This window comes from Canis lupus, chromosome 5, assembly GCF_011100685.1.
Source record: "Canis lupus familiaris isolate Mischka breed German Shepherd chromosome 5, alternate assembly UU_Cfam_GSD_1.0, whole genome shotgun sequence".
Classification (NCBI taxonomy): Eukaryota; Metazoa; Chordata; class Mammalia; order Carnivora; family Canidae; genus Canis; species Canis lupus.
In genome coordinates this window covers 40,794,356-40,820,199 of record NC_049226.1, presented here as the reverse complement: position 1 = coordinate 40,820,199, position 25,844 = coordinate 40,794,356, and the positions used below count along the sequence as shown (strand labels likewise).

At 39.6% G+C, this 25,844-nt stretch overlaps 1 protein-coding gene across 3 annotated transcripts in view; it reads left to right on the top strand.

Moving 5' to 3' along the window:
• Positions 1 to 25,844, top strand: part of ALDH3A2 (aldehyde dehydrogenase 3 family member A2) — a 125,084-nt gene that overhangs the window by 36,330 nt on the left and 62,910 nt on the right. For all 3 annotated transcript variants that reach the window (XM_038537037.1, XM_038537036.1, XM_038537035.1), the window contains exons 11-14: positions 13,511 to 13,619; positions 14,201 to 14,276; positions 22,114 to 22,183; positions 23,324 to 23,456. In XM_038537037.1, the coding sequence (XP_038392965.1) occupies positions 13,511 to 13,619; positions 14,201 to 14,276; positions 22,114 to 22,183; positions 23,324 to 23,456 (388 nt within the window). The remainder of the gene's footprint in view (positions 1 to 13,510; positions 13,620 to 14,200; positions 14,277 to 22,113; positions 22,184 to 23,323; positions 23,457 to 25,844) is intronic.

Sequence of the window (25,844 nt, the reverse complement as noted above, 5' to 3'; positions counted from 1 at the left end):
AATGCCCAGAAATCAGTGGCATTTCTATACACTAACAATGAGACTGAAGAAAGAGAAATTAAGGAGTCAATCCCATTTACAATTGCACCCAAAAGCATAAGATACCTAGGAATAAACCTAACCAAAGATGTAAAGGATCTATACCCTAAAAACTATAGAACACTTCTGAAAGAAATTGAGGAAGACACAAAGAGATGGAAAAATATTCCATGCTTATGGATTGGCAGAATTAATATTGTGAAAATGTCAATGTTACCCAAGGCAATATACACGTTTAATGCAATCCCTGTCAAAATACCATGGATTTTCTTCGGAGAGTTAGAACAAATTATTTTAAGATTTGTGTGGAATCAGAAAAGACCCCGAATAGCCAGGGGAATTTTAAAAAAGAAAACCATATCTGGGGGCATCACAATGCCAGATTTCAGGTTGTACTACAAAGCTGTGGTCATCAAGACAGTGTGGTACTGGCACAAAAACAGACACATAGATCAATGGAACAGAATAGAGAACCCAGAAGTGGACCCTGAACTTTATGGTCAACTAATATTCGATAAAGGAGGAAAGACTATCCATTGGCAGAAAGACAGTCTCTTCAATAAATGGTGCTGGGAAAATTGGACATCCACATGCAGAAGAATGAAACTAGACCACTCTCTTTCACCATACACAAAGATAAACTCAAAATGGATGAAAGATCTAAATGTGAGACAAGATTCCATCAAAATCTTAGAGAAGAACACAGGCAACACCCTTTTTGAACTCGGCCACAGTAACTTCTTGCAAGATACATCCACGAAGGCAAAAGAAACAAAAGCAAAAATGAACTATTGGGACTTCATCAAGATAAGAAGCTTTTGCACAGCAAAGGATACAGTCAACAAAACTAAAAGACAACCTACAGAATGGGAGAAGATATTTGCAAATGACGTATCAGATAAAGGGCTAGTTTCCAAGATCTATAAAGAACTTCTTAAACTCAACACCAAAGAAACAAACAATCCAATCATGAAATGGGCAAAAGACATGAAGAGAGATCTCACAGAGGAAGACATAGACATGGCCAACATGCACATGAGAAAATGCCCCGCATCACTTGCCATCAGGGAAATACAAATCAAAACCACAATGAGATATCACCTCACACCAGTGAGAATGGGGAAAATTAAGAAGGCAGGAAACCACAAATGTTGGAGAGGATGCGGAGAAAAGGGAACCCTCTTACACTGTTGGTGGGAATGTGAACTGATGCAGCCACTCTGGAAAACTGTGTGGAGGTTCCTCAAAGAGTTAAAAATAGACCTGCCCTACGACCCAGCAATTGCACTGCTGGGGATTTACCCCAAAGATACAGATGCAATGAAACGCCGGGACACCTGCACCCCGATGTTTCTAGCAGCAATGGCCACAATAGCCAAACTGTGGAAGGAGCCTCGGTGTCCATCAAAAGATGAGTGGATAAAGAAGATGTGGTTTATGTATACAATGGAATGTTACTCAGCTATTAGAAATGACAAATACCCACCATTTGTTTCAACGTGGATGGAACTGGAGGGTATTATGCTGAGTGAAGTAAGTCAGTCGGAGAAGGACAAACATTATATGTTCTCATTCATTTGGGGAATATAAATAATAGTGAAAGGGAATATAAGGGAAGGGGGAAGAAATGTGTGGGAAATATCAGAAAGGGAGACAGAACGTAAAGACATGCAAACTCTGGGAAACGAACTAGGGGTGGTAGAAGGGGAGGAGGGTGGGGGGCGGGAGTGAATGGGTGACGGGCACTGGGGGTTATTCTGTATGTTGGTAAATTGAACAACAATAAAAAATAAATTTAAAAAAAAGAAAAGAAAACAAAGACATGTAAATAGATGGAATTAGGTACAAAGACCAACCCATGCATATGTGATCAGATGATTTTTTTTTTGATCAGATGATTTTTAACAAAGATGATGAGACCATTCAATGGGGAAAGGACAGTCTTTTCAATAACGAGTACTGAAAAACTGGATATCTCACATACAGAAGAATGAAGTTGCACTCTTAACTCTTACTCAAAGTGGATCGAAGACCTAAGTGTAAGCCCTAAACAATAAAACTTACAGAAGATGACATAAGGCAGAAGCTTCACAGCATTGGATTTGGCAATGGTTTCTTGCATGTGACACCAAAGGCTCAGGCAACAACAACAAGAAAACCAGACAAGCTGGAATTTATGAAAATTGAAAAATTATGTGCATGCATCCAAAGACAAGATCCACAGAGTAAAAAGGCAACCCACAAAATGAGAAAATATTCACAAATCCTATGGGAAAATATTCACAAATTCTCTGTCTATATACCCCAGAATATAGTCAGAACTCCTAAAACTCAGTAGCAAAAAATCAACTGGATTAAAAAGTGAGCAAAGGACTTGAATAGGTATTTCTCCAAGGAAGATACGCATATGGACAGTAAGCACATGAAAAGATGCCCACCATCACTGATCATTAGGAAATATTTATGAAAAAACACATTGGGATATCATCTCATACCTGTTAGGATGGCTATTATTTTTTTTTTAGGATGGCTATTATTAAAAAAATAAAAACAACTAATAGAAGTTGGTGAAAGTACAGAAAAATTGAGACCCTTGTACACTGCTGGTGGTGGGACCAACCACCAATGGTGCACTCACTATGAAAAGAAAATGTTGTGGTTCTTCAAAAAATTAAAAATAAAAGTATGATATGATCCAGCAATGTCATTTTGGGGTATACACGAAAATTAAAAGCAGGATCTTCAAGAACTACTGTACAACCTTGTTCATAGCTGCGTTATTCACAGGAGCCAACAATGGAAGCAACCCACATGTCCACCAACATGTGGAGTTAAAGTACAGAAGATTTTCAAATTCTTACTGTGTATTATCTGAAAGGACTGAGTGTGAATAAGACCACAGTGCAAGGAATCATTAAGTAGGTTCTCTGTGTGCCTCATGCACAAATGCTATTTCTTTTTTGCTTTACAGATAAGTGGATAAGCAAACATGATATATATATATCTCCACACAATGGAGTACTATTCAGCCATAAAAAGGAAGGAGAGTCACATGCTACAAAATGGATGAACCTTGGGACAATATACTAAGTGAAGTAAGGCAGTCACAAAAAGACAAATACAGGCAAACCTCAGAGGTATTGCAGGTTTGGTTCCAGGCCACCACCACAAAGTGAATGTCACAATAAAGTGAATGAAAAGTTTTTTTGTTTTACAGTACATATGCAAGTCATGTTTATACTATACAGTCTGTTAAGTGTATAATAACATGTCTAAAAAATGTACATATCCTACTTAAAATAGTTCATTGCTAAAGAATACTAACCATCATCTGAGTTTTTAGGAAGTTGGGATCTTTTTGCTGGTGGAGGGTCCTGTCTTTTTTTTTTTTTTTTGAGGGTCCTGTCTTGATGTTGCTGGCTGCTGACTGATCAGGGTGGTGGCTGCTGCAGGTTGGGGTGGCCACGGCAATTTTTAAAAATGAGAACACTAAAGTTTGCCGCATTGATGGACTCTTCTTTCATGAATGAATTCTCTGTAGCACTGAATGCTGTTTGATGGCATTTTATCCATCTCAGAACTTCTTTCAAAATTGGAGTCAATCCTCTCAAACCCTGCTCCTGCTTTAATCAAGTAAGTTCGTGAGATATTCTAAATCCTTTGTTTTGTCATTTCAACAGTCTTCACAGTGTCTTCACTAGGAGTGGTTGCCATCATAAGAAACCATTTTCTTTCCTCATCCATAAGAAACAACTCCTCATCTACTGAAGTTTTGTCATGAGATTGCAGCCGTTCAGTCCCATGTTCAGACTCCCTTTCTGTTTCTAGTTCTCTTGCTATTTCTACCATATCTGCAGTTACTTCCTCCACTGAAGTCTTGAACTCCTCAGAGTCATCCATAGGGTTGAAATCAGCTTCCTCTAAACTCCTATTGTTGATATTTTGACTTCTTCCCATTAATGATGAATGTTCTTAATGGCATCTAGAATGGTGAATCATTTCCAGATGGTTTCCAATTTACTTTGCCCACATCCATCAGAAGCATAACTCTCTATGACAGGAATAGCCTTATGAAATGTATTTCTTAAATAGTAAGACTTGAAAGTTAAAATTACTCCTTGATCCGTAGGTTGCAGATTTGACACTCTGTTGGCAAGCCCAGAAACAACAGAAATCCCACTGTGCATCTGCATTGGAGCTTTTGGATGACCCAGGTGCATTGTCAATCAGCAGTAATATTTTGAAAGGAATCTTTTTTTCTGAGAAGTAGTTCTCAACAGTGGGCTTAAACTATTCAGAGAACTGTGTTGTAAATATATGTACTATCATCCAGTTTTTGTTATTCCATTTATAGAGCACAGGAGAGTAGATTTAGCATAATTCTTTTAAAGTTTTTTTTTTAAGATTTTATTTATTTATTCATGAGAGACACAGAGAGAGAGGCAGAGGGAGAAGCAGGTTCCCCATGGGGAGCCCAATGCAGGACTCGATCCCAGGACCCCTGGGATCATGACTTGAGCCAAAGGCAGGCACTCAACCACTGAGCCACTCAGGCACCCTGATTTAGCATAATTCTAACGGGCCCTAGGATTTCTAAACTGGTAAGTCAGCATTGGCTTCAACTTAGTCATTAGGCCCTAACAAGAGAGTAAAGCCTTTCCTTTGAACGTTTGAAGCCAGACACTGATTTGTCTCTAGCTGTGAAAGTCCTAGATGGTATCTTCTGATATAAGGCCATTTCATGTGCATTGAAAATCTGTTGTTGAGTGCCTTCTCATAACCTTCATTCGTTATCTGAGCTCCATCTTCTGGAGAACTTGCTGCAGCTTCTGCATCAGCACTTGCTGCTTGACTTTTCACTTTGATGGTATGGAGATGGCTTCTTTCCTTAAACCTCTGGAACCAACCTCTGCTAGCTTCAGACTTTCTCCTGCAGCTTCCTCACCTCCCAGCCTTCACAGAAGGGAAGGGAGTCAGGGCCTGGCTCTGGGTTAGGCTTTGGCTTCAGGGAGTGTTGGGGTTGGTTAGGCCTTCTCTCCAGAACACTAAACCTTTCTCCACATCCAAGAGTGCTTTGTTCTCATCCTTGTGCTCCCTGGAGTGACACTTACCCTTTCCTTCAAGAACTTCTCCTCTGCCTTCCCAGCTTGGCTGTTTGGTGCGAGAGGCCTCGCTTTCAGCCTGTCTCAGCTTCTGAGATCCCTTCCTCACTAAGCCCAATCATGTCTAGCTTTTGATACAAATTAAGAGACGTGTGACTCTTCTTTGCCCTTGAACACTCATGGGTCATTATAGGATTATTGCCCCAATTTTAATATTTTTGGTCTCAGGGAAGGGGGAGGACTAGGAAGAGGGAGAGAGATGGGGGAATGTCCAGTTGTGGAACAGTCATAATACACATAACATTTATCAGTTAGGTTTGTTGTCTTAAATAGATGCAGCTTGTGGCACCCCAAAACAATAGCATCAGTAACATCAAAGATCACTGATTACAGATCATCATAATAAATGTAATAATCATGAAAAAGTTTGAAATATTACAAGAATCACCAAATGTGATGCAGAGACATGAAGGAATGGTGGCAATAGACTGCTTGATGCAGGATTGCCACAGATTTTAATTTTTAAATATCGCAGTATCTGCAAAGTGCACTAGAGCAAAGCACAGTAAAACAAGGTATGCCTTTATTGTGTGATTCCACTTTTATGAGGTCCTCAGCATAGTGAAAATCATAGCCACAAGTAGAATGGTGGTTGCCAGAGGTTGGGAGGGGAATTGGGGAGGAGCTGTTTATTGTTTATTTATAATAGAGTTTCAGTTTCATAAGATGAAGAAAGTTCTGGAGGTGGATGGTGGTGATAGTTGCACAACATTATGAGTCTATTTAGTATATTAAACTGTACATTAAAAATGACTATATGGTTAAAAAACATAATTGGAGTAATAGGAAATACTTAAGTTATGTATTTTATGTGTTTTTTAACCACAATAAATAAAAATGGGAAAAAGTAGAGATAGAATATATGAAAGGTATAGATCCTTATGTGCATCCAGTAGGAATTTCACAGACAATAAAAGATGCAGTATTCAGAGCCATTTAATAAGAGACAGAGATGGGATCCCTGGGTGGCGCAGCGGTTTGGCGCCTGCCTTTGGCCCAGGGCGCGATCCTGGAGATCCGGGATCGAATCCCACATCGGGCTCCCGGTGCATGGAGCCTGCTTCTTCCTCTGCCTGTCTCTCTTTCTCTCCCTCTCTCTGTGACTATCATAAATAAAAAAAAAAAAAATAAGAGACAGAGATAGACCCTTGAAGTGAGACATAATCTCAGTGTTCAGAAATCATAATGAACATGGTATTGGAGATTCTAGCCTGGGCAATTAGGAAGAAAAAATATTAGGCATCCAGATTGGAAAGGAGGAAGTACAATTATCTGTATTTGCAGATGACATTATTTTATCTATAGAAAACCCAAAGTAGTGTACACACACACACACACACTGAAACTACTAGAGCTAATAAATGAGTTCTGAATGCCACATTGCAGAATGCCACATCAGTACACAAAAATCAGTTGTATTTACATAACACTAGCAATGAGCAATCTGAAAATGGAATTAAGAAAATGGTTCCATTAGCCCCGCCATCAAAAAGAATAGTCAGTAGTAAATTCAGCCAAAGAAAGGTGAAACCTGTGCACTGAAAGCTACAAAACATTATTGAAAGAAATGAAAGAATACTTGAGTAAATGAAAAGATTTCCCATGTTCATGGATTAGAAAACTCAGTATTGTCTATTGGCATCACACACCCCACCACTACCACCAAAGGTGATCTACACTTTCAGTGTAATCTCTTTCAAAGTGTGAACTGGTCTTTCTTGCAGATTGGATAAACTGATCCTAAAATTCATACAGAGATGCAAGGGACCCCAAATAATCAAAACAAGCTTGGAAAATGAACAAGGTTGGATGAGTCATCCTTCAACAATTGCAATAAAAACCTGAAGACCATGAAATGATATAATCAAAATATTTGGAGGTCCATGTCAGTCCTTATCCAACTAAGCTAGGGCTCGAGAAGGAACAGATTAAAACACTGAGAGACATCACAGAGTATCACTGAAAGAAACATTGGTGTCAAAACAATGGTAAGCAAAGAAATTGATAAATATGGATGTATCGAAACCAGCACGGACTATAAAGAAAAATTCAACTAATTTGCACAGTGCAAAATTAGGTAGAAATAAAATCCTTACTAGTAATAAGAAATTGGGAGAGCATTTTCTTAGTTAAAACAATCTAGACATAGGAAGAAGGTGGGAAATAGTTGATTAAGTTAAAAGTTTTAAAGTCTATGCATGTTGACAAACTAGTTTAAGGGGACTATCCAAGAGAGGGGAAATAGGATGTGTTTCCAAGCCAGTAGCAGGGATACAAAAGGGAATTAAGAAAAAAAAACATGATCTGGGCAGCCCGGGTGGCTCAGCAGTTTAGCACCACCTTCAGTCCAGGCCTGATCCTGGAGTCCCGGGATCGAGTCCCACATCGGGCTCCCTGCATGGAGCCTGCTTCTCCTTCTGCCTGTGTCTCTGCCTCTCTCTCTCTCTCTCTCTCTCTCTCTCTCTGTGTGTGTGTGTGTGTCTCATGAATAAATAAATAAAATCTTAAAAAAAAAACATGATCAATCCAACATAAGGCAGTGAAAGTAATGAAGATAAATAAGCAAAAAAGAAAGCATTATAATTCATACATAATAAAATGGTAGAATTAAATCCAAATACAGTCGACCCATGAACAACACAGGTTTGAACTGCATGGGTCCATTTGTATGTGGAGTTTTTATAGAATGGTACTATCAGTGTATTTTCTTTATGACTTTTTTCCTAGCTTTATTGTAAAAAGGCAGTACATAATACATAAGACGTATAAAATATGTGTTAATTGACAGTTTAAGTTTTTTTTTTTTTTTTATTTGTGATAGTCACAGAGAGAGAGAGAGAGAATGAGGCAGAGACACAGGCAGAGGGAGAAGCAGGCTCCATGCACCGGGAGCCTGACGTGGGATTCGATCCCGGGTCTCCAGGATCGCGCCCTGGGCCAAAGGCAGGCGCCAAACCGCTGCGCCACCCAGGGATCCCGACAGTTTAAGTTATTGGTAAGGTTCCAGTTAACAGGAGGCTATGAGCAGTAAGTTTGAGGGGGAATAAAAGGGTAATTTTTCCCCCAGTGCTATGCTGCCTTTTTTTCAACAGACATCATCACATCAACCTTTTTCTTTTTTTTTTATGGTGAAAAAGTTTATATTTAGATTTATAGCCAACTGAACTCGGTTTAGATGATGTTAATTTTGTTGGCAACATCCAAAGCATCATAGTCGGGAGCCAGTCGAACATATGCTTTCTTCTCTCCATCAGGCATGATCAAGGTGTTGACCTTGGACACATCAATGTCATAGAGCTTCTTCACAGCCTGTTTGATCTGGTGCTTATTGGCCTTGACATCCATAATGAACACAAGTGTGTTGTTTTCTGTTTTCTTCATGGCTGACTCAGTAGTCAGGGGGACCTTGATGATGGCCTAGTAATCAAGCTTGTTTCTCCTGGGGGCGCTCTTTTAAGGATATTTGGTCTGCCTTCAGAGACGCAGGGTCTTGGGTCGTTGGAATGTAGGTGGCATACGGATCTTTTTTTTTTTTTTTTTTTTTTTTTGTGACTGTGCACACCTTTCAGCACTCCTTCCTTCCTTCCTTCCTTCCTTCCTTCCTTCCTTCCTTCCTTCCTTCCTTCCTTCCTTCCTTCCTTCCTTCCTTCCTTCCTTCCTTCCTTCCTTCCTTCCTTCCTAGATTTTTATTTATTGATTCATGAGAGATACAGTGAGAGAAGCAGAGACACAGGAAGAGGGAGAAGCAGGCTCCATGTAGGAAGCCTGATGCAGGACTGGATCCCTGGACCAGGATCACGCCCTGAGCCAAAGGCAGACACTCAACCACTGAGCCACCCAGGAGTCCCTCAGCACCGCTTTGGTAGCTTTCAAAGCCTTTGCTTTGGCTTCGGCTTTGGGAGGGGCAGGGGCTTCCTTCTTCGCCTTCAGTGCCATCTTTGTGAAAGGGCACATTTTTCATTTTTTAAAGACTTTTCAAAAAAATAGTTAAACCGATTTGCCTCTGTGTGATCAGCACTTGAATATAGCCCTGTTCACTTCATCACTTCACTGAAAATGGACTGAATATCTTCTAACATGTGGAATTTTATCCTTGAGAACATAATCTCAAATGAAGAAAATTTTGTTAGAAATGAGTATTCCTTCTGAAAATTTTTGTTAATCCAACATACATTATTTTAATTTTTTCAAATTAGTGAGGTTGACTATCTTTATATTTTCTTTTCATTACCTGTTTATATCCTTTGTCCATTTATCAGTTTGGGCTCTAGTGAGATTCTTTTTCTTATCAATTTGTCTGACCTCTTTATACTTGAAAATTATTTTATTAATTTAAAGATTTATTTTTTATTTTTTAATTTTTGTTGAAGTTTGATTTGCCAACATATAGTTTAACACCCAGTTAAATATTTATTTTTTTTTAAAAGATTTCATTTATTCATGAGAGACAGAGGCAGAGACACAGGCAGAGGGAGAAGCAGACTCCATGTAGGGAGCCAGATGTGGGACTCAATCCCGGGTCTCCAGCATCACCCTGGGCCAAAGGCGTACATATATGTTCAACCGTTGAGCCACCCAGGCATCCCAAAGATTTATTTTTTAAAAGACTATTTGAGAGAGAGAGAGAGTGCACACACGAGCAGGGAGAGTGGCAGAGGGAGAGCTGGCAGTCTGACGTGGGACTTGATCCCAGGACCTCAGGATCATAACCCAAGCCAAAGCCAGACCCTTAACCAACTGAGCCACCCAGGTGCCCCAGAGGCCTTTTTCATAGAGTATATTTATTTCCTATTGAGAGCAGCATATACCTTCACCCTTCTACTAAAGTCATGCAGTGTTTGACCAGATCATTCAGTATAATTCCATTTTCTTCTTGAAGAGCTTAGGGCTCTTCGATTCCCTGCTTTAATTCGAATCTCTGAGTCCTAGACTTTTTCCTGGGGTGCCCCACAGCTGTCACACCACAGTTAATTTTTTACTTTCCTCGTGAATTAAGTCTACAGTTTCTTGTATCTCACTTCTTCTACTTTATTATATTCCTTTGAAAAAACATTTGGATTATTGAGGCGCCTGGGTAGCTCAGTTGGTTAAATATCCAACTCTTGATTTCAGCTGAGGTCGTTATCTCAGGATTGTGAGTTCAAACCCCACGTTGGGCTCCGCACTGAGTGTGGAGCCTACTTAAGATTCTCTCTCTCCCTTTCCCACTGCTCCTTCCACCCTCTTAAAAAATTGGATGATTTAGTCAAAGAACTTTTTCCTAAGATTATATGGAGGTTAAACTGTGAGCCATACACATTTGAAAGAGTCTTTATTTCCCCATACACTTGTTCAGTAATTTGGCTGAGTATAGAATTGTAGGTTCAAAACAATCTTCCCTCAGAATTTTTAAGGCATTACTGTATGGTCATCTAGCATTGAGGTACTCAAGTGAAGTCTGATCTTAATCTGGTTCTTATTCCTTTGTGACAACATGGTTTCTCTCTTTGAAGGTTGTAGCATTTATTTCTTTGTCCATGTAGTTCTGAAGTTTCTCAAGTATGTTCTCCTGAAGGTAGTACTTTGCTTACCCTGCTTATTATTAGTGCTTGGTATGCCCTTTCTTCAACTCTATGAAGTTTCAAAAATATTATTCTTTCTCCCTTTTCTGTACCTTTTCCCTCTCTCTTTTTTAAAGATTTATTTATTCATGAGAGAGACAGAGAGAGGCAGAGACATAGGCAGAGGGAAAAGCAGGCTCCCTGCAGAAGCCCAGTGTGGAACTCGATCCCAGGTTCAGGGATCATGCCCTGAACCAAAGGGAGAGACTCAACCACTGAGCCACCCAGGCATCTCTCTTTCTCTTTCTCTTTCTCTTTCTCTTTCTCTTTCTCTTTCTCTTTCTCTTTCTCTTTCTTTCTCTTTTTAAAGATTTTATTGATTTGAGAGAGCACAAGCTGGGTAGAGGGGCAGAGGGAGAAGCAGACTTCCCACTGAGCAGGGAGCCTGATGTGGGACTTGATCCCGCATCCTGGGATCATGCCCTGAGCCAAAGGCAGACGCTTAACCAATTGAGCCACCCAGACACTCTAGTCTCTTCTCTTTTTAATTTCCTATGAGGTGGAGGTTGACCTCCAATATTGAACTTATTTTTTTTTTCCATCCATTAGAAAGAATCTCTTTGTCTTTTTGCTATTAAATCTTTTCACTTTTGTTTTTATTTTCTAAGAACCCTTTCTTTTTCCCTTATAGTCCCTGCTTTATGGGAACCTGTTCTTGTTTTATGCTGCATTATCTTTTAAGTATCTTATCAGACGTTCTCTTCCATGCTTTGAGTCACCTCTTTGTTTCTTCTGAGCTCAGTTGGTCTTTTATTTATCTTAGTCTTTTGAGGGGATGTGTTCTTTGGTTTTCCTCAAAGATCTGGTGATCTTTATTAGTCCCTTTGTACTTATGAAAGCATGAATACATTGATTTATAAAATAAATGGCTGGCATGGCTTTTCCGACGTTGTTACTTGGGGATTTTTCTGACAGTAACAATTGGAAACTGTCAGATTTTTCTGACAGACCTTTCCCTTGAATGGGAAGGACCAGCAGGGAGCTGAGTACAAAGGTAGCATCTATCAAGTGGGATCTTCATTTTAGGGTTTATGGGTGAGGAGCAAGCAGCCTGACCTCCTCAACCTCTGCTCTACCCCACTTCCCATGACCCACCCACCCCCAAGACAAAACAAGAAGGGCTTGGTTCTGGGGATCCCTGGGTGGCTCAGCGATCAGTGGTTTAGCGCCTGCCTTCGACCCAGGGCATGATCCTGAAGACCCGGGATCGAGTCCCACATCGGGCTCCCTGCATGGAGCCTGCTTCTTCCTCTGTGTATGTCTCTGCCTCTCTCTCTCCTCTGTGTCTTTCATGAATAAATAAATAAAATATTAAAAAAAAAGAAGGGCTTGGTTCTGAGGTGCTCACATCATACAAGGAGCTCTCCTGCTTTGCTTTTTCTATTTTCGCCTAGTCTTTCTGAGTGTTGTGAGTCTCAGAGTGAGATCCAGATAGGCCATGGGGTCTGGATGTGCTGTTGGTACCAAATCTCCCTGTGTAGTGCTCATCACTGCCTCGCTGATGTACTTGAAGTTTCAAGCCTTCTGAGGCTGCACTGGGAAGAACTAGCAGGATCTGGCCTCTGCCTGTTTGTATTTGGGATTGTGGCTTCCTGTGGTTCTACCCCAGGATTATGAAATGTGCTTTCCCTCTTCTAGAAGCCAGTCTGCTCTCTTATTCTCAGTGTTGTGAATGTACTATGTTTCTGCTAAGCATCTTTACTGACATTTTAATGGGATATGGGAGGGAAGAGAGTTGAACATGTGAGCCAGTCACTCATCTTGAACCAGAGGACAATTAGGCGTACCCTGGGCAGACAAGTCTTAAAATGTTTTATATAGTCAAGTCCATTGTTTTTCAAAGTTTTTAATTGAATATATGTATATATACATTTTTTTTTACCAACTCATGCTGATTCTCAAAATAGTAACAGAGATTGTTGGGAGAATGCTGTTTTTAGTAGGAATGAAAAGTTAAAGCTGATATATAAATTGTCAGCAGACATGACAGCTAAAACCAGAGTATTCAGTAACAATCCATGTTACCTGAATAGATCCTGAGGGCAACACTGTATTACAGGACAATAAAAGGAGGTGAAAAACATGACCCTGAAGGTTGAATAATGGTCTATTCAAGAAGCAAGAAAACTTATAGTTTCAGATTTCTGTAATGAATGATGAAAAATAGATTTTTGCTATTTTGAAGGGACATATTTCAGTGTCCTGCATAATTCAATATATGGGATGTTTGACATGATGGGAGTTACAGAGTCAGATTTCATCAACATTTATTGAGTTCCTACAGTGTGCCAGGCTTTGTTCTAAGTGCTTTTTCTCATAGTTCATTTAATTTTTACAAATTATTTATACATTTATAATATATTAAATCTTCTCTTGTAGAATGTAGCAAGATTAAATTAAATCTTGATGGTGTATGTGTTTAGCCAATAAAGGAGGTGCTTTACCCTCAAGTCCCGCTTCATTAAGGAATTCTGCTCTGATATATGTGAGTGGTCAGGGCAGCCACTGTATTTCTGTAGCAATGAAGAAATTGGGTGTTAGTGGGACTGAGCAATTTGATTATGGGCACGCAGCTCAGATGTAATAGAACCAGTTCTAGAACACAGATTCCAGTCTCTCTAGGCTTCTCACGTGATTGGACCTGAGGGCACTAACATTCTAACTTTCAGGCCCTCGGACTTACTATGATTTGTGATTGTTCATTCTCAGGTGCCCCTGGGCTTTGGTGTGGCGGCCAGTGTCCGAGTGGGTAATGCTCTGGGTGCAGGGAATGCTGAGCAGGCTTGGCACTCTAGCGTCACTGTTCTTCTGTGTGCGGGTAAGTTAAAGCAGTTCCACTCTCTGGTGTCCATACTGAGTTCTGTGTGTTGAGTTAAAATACACATAATCAATTTCTCTAGGGAATTGACTTATGGAGATGTACTCAGCTTAAATATCCTTGAAGCTCTTTCCACTTTACTCAGTTAAAGAAAACTTCTAATTATGATTTTCTGTTATTAGGTACCGATGATCTAATGTTACTCTCGGTACTGTTGAAAATTTTTTCATATTGTTAGCATCTGCAGGCTTATTTTCTGACCAAAGTCTGTGTGACGACTGATTTGCCACAATCCTGGATCGCTGCCTCCTCTAGCAGTTTTAATATTTTGGGATCTGAGCAGTTAGAGAAGATTCTGATTGTATTGATATCTTACTGACATCTTTTCTAGGCATCCGCCTTAGGAAAAGGAATCAGAATCATCTGATCTTCGTTGTTCTTTTCATAGACAGTAAGAAGAAGCACTTTAAATTATCACATTTCTTACACCATTGACAGAAATATCTCATGAGCATCCAGTCCTAGGATTTATTACACGCTGGAGAATTCTCATTTCCAGTTGCTTCTTCTGTATATTTCAGGTGTTTGCGCACTCGTAGTGGGCGTTTTACTTGCAGCTTTGAAGGATGTCGTTGCCTACATATTTACCAGTGACAAGTATGTACTCACCTTCTTAAAAAAATGTTTTCTGTTTTATACTTTCTTTTATTCAGTGTACTTTTATGGTTTGATGAGGTGAGTACTATTTTCCTGCATAGGAAAATCCATAGTGCAGCCAGGAATGAGAACCAGAGTACCAACTTTGAATGAATTTGGGTGAAGGAAGCCCCTGATAACCATCCCCTATTCCTCCAATATCCAGTTTCTTTATTTATCAAACCTGAGTAGGGTTTCTCTTGTGCTCAGTGCTAGTTTTGCTCAAAGAGACACAGAAAAACATGTGGAACATCTTCATCCCCAGAAAGGCATCTCCCAGTCCAAAGCACACTGACACCATGCATGCCTGAATCAAAAGGGCAGAATTGGTATTAATCATTAAGTCAGTCTTATGTTGAATTTTATTGCATTTTCTGCAACTCTGTAATTATTTAGATATAATGAAGTGCCTTTTGAATAAACCAGATCCTCCTGATGAAAAAGCTTCAGTAATCTGCATTGGTTGCCTCAGATTACTATTCTGAAGAAATTCAGTTTTATTACTTTTAAGTATGCTCTATTTTCATATGACCTCACTGTTTTTTTTTCTTCTTTTCTATGACCTCACTGGTTTTAGATGAATGTTTAAACATATTTTTTAAAAGATTGTACTTATTTATTTGACAGAGAAGTCACAAGTTGGGTAGGGCAGAGGGAGAGGGACAAGCAGACTCTGCTGAGCAGGGAGCCCAAGGTGGAGCTCGATCCCAGGACCTGAGCAGACGCTTAGCCAACTGAGCCATCCAGGCACCCCGACATATTCTTATAAAATCTTAGGACTGGGGAGATTGTCCAATGGAATTATAGGGACTGGACTTACTCTACTGCTTTAAATAACTAAAAAATTGGACAAAAATCTATATTTTCAAATGTTTTTCAGACACTAGACAATAGGCAGCATGGATTAGTAATCTATGAGAGAGGAAACAGCAAACCCTGTGATTGCTCCAGCTCACCAGGAGGGCATTTCCAGGCCACAGCCCAGATGGGGACCTGGCAAAGCCCTTTCATCTCTTGGGTTGAAGGAAGGGAATTAGAAGTTTGGGGAGGCCTGTGACTGGAGTCCACAAAGCAGAGCACTAGCGGGAGAGAGCTTCCAGAGAGAGTTTGGAGAAGGTCTCCATTGCATCTTCAACTTATTTCCATGAGGATAGTAATTGAAGCTATGGGAAAATCACCTGAAAGTAGCAGGAAGAACAATCTCTGAAGCTCACCAGGGCTGGGAAGAATTTGTGTTCCCACCAGCCAGAACAAACCAACCTCGTGAGGTGTGGGGCAGCTAGTGGAGTTCTCATAATTGGAGTTCTCATCTTGCCTCAACAGTGGAGGAAAATCATCCCTAGAATGAAGGCTGCTCTGGTGCCTCCTAACAAAACATAAAAGCAAATCTGAAAGGATCAAACCATTTCTAAGAAATTTAACTGCATTCCAGAACTTAACTGCATCACACCTCAGGAGTGTCTAAAATAATACAAGACTGTGTAGTACCCAAGGAAGTAAAACTCACAATGCCTGCTCACAATTAAAAGTGACCAGGCATGAAAAGAAGTGAGAAACAAATCCATAATGAGAAGACAATCAAGGAAATTGACCCAGAAATGAAATAAACGATAGTTAGTGCACAGGGATAATGAAAGTTTTTATAACCTTGTTTTGTATTTTGGAGAAGTTGGAGGAAAACATGAGCATGTTAAAGTAAGCCATCAAAGATTTTTAAAGCAACAAGTTGAATTTATAGATCTGGGGAAAAAAATGAGATGAAAATATTTTGGATGAGATTAACAGCAGATTGGATACTGTAGGAGATAGGTGAACTTGAAGACAGAGCAATGGCACATATCCTAAATGAAATGTGGAGAGGAAAGAAAGACTAGAAAAAGAGGAATGGAGCATCAGCAAGCCATAACTGACCTAAATGTAATTAAGGGTTCCCAATGTAGAGGAGAGAGAATCGGGAGTGAAAAAAAAAAATACTAGGAGGCATAATGGCAAAAAAACTTTCCAAATTTAGCAAATTTTGGGATTAAATGCATCTAAAGGGCTATTTGGTGTAATCACCCTTCTGACATTGGGATTCCTCCAATACATCTGTGCCAAGTGGTCCAGCTTACATTTTTATGGCCTCAGCAACAGGGAACTTGCTGTCTCCTGAGGCAGCTTTGGGTCTTGAGACACCCTTATTTTGAGTTAAAACCTCCCCTTCCCCACCACTAACTTTCACCCACTTCTTTCAATTCTATGTTTCTGAGAAAGTCCATTTCTGAGTTACAGCCTTACAGCTCTCTGAAGGTGGCTCTCATGCTCTGCAGAGTCTTCTCCATGATAGATACATGTAATTCCTTGTGGAATATTATTTTGAGTTCCACCCTCTTGAATTCACACACACCTGAAGATAGTACTCTTGGTCACCACCATTTAGAGCCGAGCTATTTCCATTCTAGCTCATTCTTCCTGACAGACTGCTAGAGAAATATAATTTTTGATGGCTGCATCCCCACCCTTCCTCCATGTGGGTGTCTTCTTGTGTCCACGTGCAGCATCCTACATTTGTACCTATTGATCTTTAATATTTTTTGGCACATTCTGACATTTTTGCTTCTCAGTTCTGTTAGTGACAGTATTTCCTATCTTTTTCAGCTGCTGGCATCTGTACACGTGATATATACTTTTATATTTCCATTTTCTCCTCTTTGATCTAAAGCTCTGGCATCTTCATTGTAGTCTTCCTCTTTATCCCCAAGTCCTACCAGCATCCTGGGTAAACTTAGCATCTGCATGGATGAGCCATCCATTGTCCCAGTCCCTCACTCCAGTGCCCTAGTCCTCACCCCAGGAACTCTCTCTCCCTGCTTCAGGTGCACTGTCCCATGGTCATTCTTTGCTTTTTGTCATCACATAGAACTGTTCATCTCCAGTCCTGCAGTTGGCCACAACTCCAGTCCTTCAAACATGCTTTTAAAGATTCTCAAACGTGTGTGCTTAAAAAGATTCTTCAACCACATGGGCCCTCTAATATGTTGACACCTCTGACTTTGCATTTATTCTCAGTCTGTCATGACATCCCTGCCATTCCTTCTCTACATCTATAACTTAGATGCCATAGTGCGTTATTTTAGTAACTCTTGCTAGTAACCTAAATTCCTTTCGCCCTCCTGTATGGCAGATCCCCCCACCCTGGAGGAATCCAATTGCACATTTTCTGTGCTAATAACTGATCATTTTGGAAAAGCCATGATCCATTTCTAGGACACATTGGTTGCCTAGAAATTTAGGACTACCAACCCCAAATATACCCTCAGCACTGCCTATCCTCCATCTCTTTGGTCATCTCATTGTCCATCTCTATAATCCATATTAGACCTTCTCTGCTCTCCTCAAACCACTGATCCCTCCCGACTATCTTTGGCCATCACTCTCAGCAAATGACCTTGCCTTTCCCTTGAGTTTATCCAGCTTGGTGTCTTTTGAGTGTCTTGGATATGTAGATTCACGTATTTCATCAAAGTTTGTAGCCATTCTTTTTTTAAAACCTTTTATTTCTGCCTCTTTCTGTCTCCTCACCTCCTGGGACAACCGGTGTGTGTGTGTGTACTTGGTGTGCCAACAGGTCTCTGCACCTCTGTTCATTTCTCTTCATTTACTTTTCTTTCTATTTCTCATATGGAATAATCTCAATTATCCTATCTTCAGGTTCACTCATTCTTCCTTCTGCCAGGTGGAGACTCTCTACTGAATTATTTATTTTAGTTTTTGTACTTTTCAACTCCACAGTTTATGTTTCTCTTATAATATCTTTCTCTTCATTGATATTATCTATTTGATGAGACATCATTCTTGTATTTTCCTTTAGTTCTTTACATACAGTTTAAAAAAAAACTCTTTGAACATATTTAAAATAGCTGATTTAAGGGTTTTTTTGTGAGTCCAAAGTCTGGGCTTCTTCAAAGATAAGTTTTAGTAATTGCGTCCCCTTCCCCCCACCCCCCATATATCTGCCATACTTTCTTATTTCTTTATTAATTTTTTTTGAAACTGGACATTTTTTATATTATAATATGGCAGTTCTGGAAACCAGAATTCTGCCTCCCCAAGGTTTTTTGTTGTTGTTGTCGCTGAGTGACTTTTATGAATTAGTTTAGTAAGATCTGTTTTGTTTGTTTGGTCAAATGTGGCCACTAAAGTCTCTTGCATTAGTTTAGTGATCAGCTAATTATTGGACAAAGATTTCCTTGGATACTTGCATCCCAGACATCTCCCACTCTTGGCTGGGGGGGGGCTCTCTGTGCATGTGTCAGGGCATATCTTCAACACTCAGGCCGATACAATTTGGCCTTAACCCCTCATTTCCTGCTTGTGCAGAGCCTCAAGTTCAGCCAGAGGTGAGAGATTAGGGCCTTCTCTGGTCTTTCTTGAGCATGTGCACAGACATATGTGTGCATATGGCCTTCTAGATTCCCAGGAATATGTCAGAGTTTTCAGAGCTGCTGTTTCTATCGCATCACCCAGATTTTCCTAACCAGACTTGTTAGTTTGTCCATTGTCTATGCCAACTCTTATCTTTTTTCTTCAGACAGCAGCAGCTAAACCATTTCCCCATAAATATTTTTGACAAACATCTCTCAGAGATCAATGTTAACACTGGGCAAGTGTGAGTCAAATGAAATGAAAAACCTGTTCTTCTGAGGAACAACCAGATAATTGATCTATCTACAAAATAATTATTCTTTGAGAATGAAGTTTGAAAAAGTTCAGCTGACACTTCCTCCTCCAATCTTGAAAATATAGGCTGTTATTTTTCTTTTTTTCAAAAGGTTTTATTTATTTGAGAGTGAGTGAGCAAGAGAGAGAATAGTAGCATCGGGTGCGGGGTTGGGAGAGGGGCGGGACAGAGGGAGAAGCAGACTCCCTGTGAGCAGGGAGCCCAATGCAAGGCTCGATCCTCGAACCCTAGGATCATGACCTGAGCTGAAGGCAGATGCTTAACTGACTAGGCCACCCAGGTGCCCCTGGGCTGTTATTTTTCAAGGTTACTGCTGATCTGGGAGCAGGGGATAGTACTAAGGTCAGTGAGAACACCACAGAGCTCCCAATTATTACCAAGACTCAGCAGATTTTCTTGAAGAAGCATTCCCCAGGTCACTGCAAGTCTTTGGTTAAGAGTTCTGAAAAAATTGATTCTGACAATATTTGCTAGTTTCTGACAATTTATCTTTCACCTGTGAATGGGCCATTCTTTCCTCTTTCTTTGTATGCTTGTGATTTTGTTGTTGTTGCTGTTGAAATTACATTTTGAATATTGTAATGAGATAACTGGAAATCATGTTCTCCTTCTTCCTTGTCCATTGCTGTTTTGCTTGTTCTCATTGCTGTTCTGCAGTTGTCCATTTGTGGTTTTCCAAACCACTTTTTTTTTTTTTTGCAAAGACTGTGTTCCTTGTTGTGTATGGTGTCTATTATCATTCAGCCAGTAGCCTAGCAGATTTCCTTAAATGTCTTTAAAATAAAATTTTAAAAAGATTTTATTTATTCATGAGAGACATATGCAGAGAAGCAGACACACAGGCAGAAGGAGAAGCAGGCTCCCTGCAGGGAGCCTGATGTGGGACTCAATCCCAGGACCCTGGGATCACACCCTGAGCTGAAAGCAGATGCTCAACCACTGAGCCACCCAGGCATCTGTAAATGTATTGATCCAATAAGAAAAGACTATTTTTTAAAAGTTCTGTCTGTGACAAGCACTGCATTGGAAGGCACTTCGGCCCAAAGGGGTTGAGGACAGTGGCCGGCCTCTGTGCCAGTTCCTTAGTGAACTGCCAAAGAGAGCAAAACATACAACTCTGGTTTTTGGAGGAAAAGATCTTTATTGTCCAGCATGCCGCAGTAAGCCACATCAGGAATGCAGGCAGCCATCCCTGTAGCTGCCTGTCATGAGACCAGGGGATGGGAAATGGTAGTAGCTACTATGCAGAACACCAAAATTCATCTATACTTACTAGCCTCTTTCCTCATCATGCACAATTGCTGCAAGCTTTCAGCTAGACTCCAGAGTTCTGAAATGGTTGCTTTTGACATTTCTTAACAGTTCAAAAATTGTTTGGGTAAAAGGATTGATCCTTGGAGCTTCTTATTCCACCATCTTCCATGATGTCACCTGGGTATAGACTTTTCATGCTAATTTGACACTTATTCTTTTGAAGGAGAATTTTTTTCTGGAAATCTTTCAGATATTCTTTTTGTCCTTGGATGTGCTTAGGTAAAAGTGAATCTTTTTTCTTTTATTCAGTATGGCACTTTATAGACTTCCAGTCTGAAGCACTGGATTTTTCTTTAGCTCTAGGAAATTTATATAAATGGTAGACTTAATGGGTTAATTTGTTTGTCTCTTTTCTCTCACTTTCTGTCTCTGTTTTGGCATGTTTCCTCAGCTTTGTCTTTCAAATTAAAATTTACTATTTTGTCCTATTTCATTATCTAGTCCTTAAATAGGATGTTTTAGTTTAGTGTTTGTATGTTTCATTTCATTTTTTCCCATTTGCTATTTTTTCCTTGCATGCTGTATTTGCTACAGAAATGTCAGCTGTTTGTGTTGGCTTTTCTGCACGCTCATTTTGGTCTTTCCTTTTTTTTTTTTTTTTTCTGTTGATTTTCTTCAGTGTCTGTTAAACACTGGGTTAATGCCTTTATTTGAATAAAGACCATATTGTCATTTTGTTTAGAGATAATGTACACGGTAGGTCACTTTATGGTCCTATGAATAAGTTCAAGGATGTCACTCCTCTGTGAGATGGCTGCCTGCAGGCTGTATTGGTGGTATCTGTTGACCAGCAGTCTTCCCCTTTAGGGTGAATTGTAGGGATGCAGAAGGCTTCCTTTGGGGACAGTATGATAGCCTATTTTACATATTATGACCACATTGGCTCCATTGTGCAGGACTTTAGTCACCCCTAGCTCTGCTGTGTCTCTCCAAAATCCCAGTACCCCTACTGTAGTTTCCCCTCAGGCAGATCTTCCACCATAATCAGAGTTTAGAGGATTCATGAGGAGGCATATGCTTCCGATATGAACGCCGACTTTCAGCTCCATTTTTGAGGAAGACTCCTATTCACAGAGAAAGATTACCCTATATAGGCTGAAACCTTCTTTTTTTCCAACCTGCACATTTTTATACTCATACACAAAACTTTAAGAGTTATCCTTGGGATGCCTGGGCGGCTCAGTTGGTTAAGTATCTGACTCCTGATTTTGGCTCAGGTCATGATCTCAGGGTCCTAGAATTGAACCCCACGTCAGGCTCCCCGCTGAATGGGGAGTCTGCATGTCTCCTTCTCCCTCTGCCCCTACCCCCCACTTGCGCTCATGCAAAAAAAAAAAAAAAAAAAAGAACAATCCTCTATAATAGCAGCTTAGACCACATACCTTTTACCCTAAATTCTAACTAATAAAATTTAGGGATGCCTGGGTTGCTCAGTGGTTGAGCATCTGCCTTTGGCTCAGGGTGTGATCCTGGAATCCCGGGATCGAGTCCCACATCGGACTCCCTGCATGGAGCCTGCTTCTCCCTCTGCCTATGTGTGTCTCTGCCTCTCTCTCTGTGTCTCCCATGAATAAATAAATAAAATCTTAAAAAAATAAAAGTTAAATTAGTGAAGCTTTATTGTGTACTCATTTTGTCCAATAGAAAAGTCGGGTTTCACTGAATTACCTGATCAATTTGTTAAGTTTGTCAGAACAATAGTTAATTAGTACTCCACTCACATGTGATTTTTGAGTCACTGACTGCTTTCTTTTCCTCCAACAGAGATATTATTTACCTTGTGAGCCAAGTGATGCCTATTTTTGCTCCCTTTCATCTATTTGATGCACTTGCAGTGAGTATTTGGGGTGATTTTACGATTTTACTCTGTCTAATATTCATGGCAAAATTTGCTTTGTGTTTCTAACTTTTGAATTAAAAGTCTATGATTTCATCAATGCTCTTGCTTCGAGCATTCTTAGCCATTTGTGGGAAATATAGATTGCTCTAGAGTACTGCATCTCAAGGTGGAAGAAACCAGAGTTATCTAGCCGCCTCTTCTTTATCTGGGGCCTGAATGCCCTGTGTGACATTCTAGCCAAGTGATCCCGGTGATCTCTGCTGTGCTGTCCAAGGCAGGCCAGGCCACCTTGGAGTTAACTCTGACCACTAAAAAGTCTTTCCCTAGGCTGATGATTTTCTATAGATTTAAAGGTATTTGAAGACTCTTCTGTACCCTGGAATTGATGCCTTGAGGCTTAGTCCCAATTTCAGCAATTAGCCTTCATGGCATGATTTCTAGGTACATTTGCCATGTTGCTTTTTCCCCCAAGGAATTTCTCTATTTGTTAATGTCACTCTGAAGATGTGGTACCTATTGAACACTGGCTTTGTTAAAAATAATGTGGAAGAGAAGAAGATGATTATCACCACTCAGGTTCTGGGCATTTTTGAAACCCTTGATCCCATTAGTACTTTTTTCAGCCATGAGATCATCAGACTAGTTTCTGCAGAGATTTCCATCAGTGAATCTCTTTTTTTAACATATGCTTTTACAAAAAAAAAAATTAGGATTTATTTTAGCAGAAGAGAGGCAGAGGGAGAGGAAGAGAAAAACTTAATCAGACTCCTTGCTGAGTGCAGAACCCATTGCAGGGCTTAATCTCACGATCCTGAGATCATAACCCAAGCTAAAATCAAGAATCAGACATTTAACTGACTGAGCCACCCAGGCACCCCACAAAGTATTTTTAAAATAGAGGTTTAAATAATGTTACCTGAGGGGTTTCTAATGAAGTTGCTATAGTGTATTGTTGTTAACATCACCTTAGAAGGAAAATATTTTTCTTTATCTCTTACATAATGTGCAATTCCTGTTTTGAGATTGAACTGTTTGACCATATCTAAAACTTGTGATGTGTTAATGTAGTATTCCAAACTTGATGTGATGACAGGTAAATTATTGCAGTGTTGGTTTTGGTATTTCTCTCTTTAGGGCACCTGTGGGGGAGTCCTACGAGGTACAGGAAAACAAAAGATTGGTGCTATCTTGAATGCCATTGGTTATTATGTTTTTGGTTTTCCCATTGGAGTATCTCTGATGTTTGCTGCTAAACTTGGGATAATAGGTATGTTTTTGATTCTTCAATGATCAACCTCAAATATCATTTGTCATATTAAGATAAACTGCTTGAGATATAAAGCAGTTAACTGAAAAGTAGTCCCTGTGGCATTATTTTCTACCCAGTCAGTGCCTTGTCTGTACAAAAACACTGGAAGTACAGTCTCGAACAAAATAGGCATAATCTGTGCCCTCAGGATGAGGCCAGGATTAATTAATTGCGCAGTAATTACATTAGCTTCAGTACTACAAGAGAGAATAGCTTAGTCCTGTGAGCACCTGTCATGGGTCGGTGGATGGACTTGCCCTCCTCCGTAATGGATTAGCCTCAGACCTGAAACATGATGAATTACCTAGGTGAAGTGAACACCATATTGAAAAACTGTTCTTTTCCCACTAAGTGATCTTGGCACGCTTGTTGAAAATTAGTTGGTCACAGATGGATGAGTTTATTTCTGGATTCTCTATTCTACTCCATTAGTCTCTCTGTCTGGCTTATACCAGTACCACTCTGTTTTGATTACTGTAGCTGTGTAGTAAGTTTGGAAATCAGGAAGTGTAAGCCTTCCAACTTTGTTCTTTTTAAATTTTGTTTTGGCTATTTGGGGATCCTTGGAATTCCACATGAATTTGAGGGTCAGGTTTTCCATTTTTGCAAAAAAAAAAAAAAAAGCCATTAGAAATTTTATCTGCATTGAACCTGTAGGCTGCTTTGGAGAGAATATTGCCATCTTAATAATACCAAGTCTTCCAGTCCATGAATACAGGATGTCTATCCATTTATTTAGGCCTTTTATTTCTTACAGCAGTGTTTTGTAGTTCTTAGTGTTCCTTACTTCCTTGGTTAAATTTATTCCTAGATATTTTATTCTTTTGGAACTATTGTGAATAGAATTTTTAATTTCCTTTTCATATTGTCCCTTGATGGTATATTAAAACACAATTGATTTTTGTGTGTTGATCTTGTAAGTTTACTGAATTTATTAGCTGTTGTATTTTTTTGTGTGTGGATTTTTAAGATTCTGTATATATAGGATCATGTCATATGTAAATAAAAATAATTTTACTTTTTCTAATTTTTTAAAAAAGATTTTATTCATTTATTCATGGGAGACACAGAGAGAGAGAGAGAGAGAGAGAGAGAGAGAGAGAGGCAAAGACATGGACGGAGGGAGAAACCGGCTCCATGCAGGGAGCCCAATGTAGGACTTGATCCCGGAACTCTGGGATCATGCCCTGAGCCTAAGGTAGACGCTCAACCGATGAGCCACTCAGGTGTCCCTAAATATTTTTTTTTTCATCATGATAAGTGTATTCTTTAATCCCCATCACCTATTTCCTCCTTTTCCCCAACTCACCTCCCCTCTGATAATCAGTTTATTCTCTGTAGTTAAGTGTTTCTTAGTTTGTCTATCTTTCCTATGCTCATTTGTTTTGTTTCTTAAGTTCTACATATGAATTAGATCATATGATATTTGCCTTTCTTTGGCTGACTTTATATCTTGCTTAGCATTATACTCTCTAGCTCTATCCATGCTATTGAAAATGGCCAGATTTCATTCTCTTAATGGCTGAATAATATTCCAGTGTGTGTGTGTGTGTGTGTGTGTGCGCGCGTGTGTGTGTGTGTATTTTCTTTATCCATCCACCTATTGATGGACAAGATATTCCATATCTTGGCTATTAAAAATAATTCAGTAATAAACATAGGGATAAATATAGCTCTTTGAATTAATGTTTTTCATTTCTTTGGGTAAATACCCAAAAGTGGAATTGTGAGGTCATATGGTAGTTCTATTTTTCTTTTTTAAGGAACCTTCATACTCTTTCCCTAAGTGGCTGCACAAATTCAGATTCTCAGCAACAGTGTATGAGGTTCCCTTTTCTTCACATCCTTGCTAACACTTTTTTATTTCTTGTCTTTTTTTTGTACTAGCCATTCGGACTGGTGTGAGGTGATATCTTGTAGTTTTGATTTGCATTTCCCTGGTGATTAGTAATCTTTTCACATGTCTGTTGACTATCGGTATGTCTTCCTTGGGAAAATCTCTGTTCAGGTTCTCTGACCATTTTTTAATCAGATTGGCTTTTTTGGTGTCGATTATATAACTTCTTTATATATTTTGAATACTAACCCCTTATCAGATAAATCATTTGCAGATATCTTCTCCCATTCAGTAGATTGCCTTATGATCCCTATCTTATGAGTTCACACTACATGTTTTTAGTATTTATTTCTGTTGTGTTCTCTGGCACTTTTTATATCTTATGCTCTTTGAATGTAGGCCTTCACCAAGGGCTAGGAGATGATTCTTTTGCTTTTCTTATTCTCCCTTCTCTTCCTCAAAAGTCTCAGGGCCTCAGTCTTTGGTGTCTTTGGCTCTTGGATCTCAAT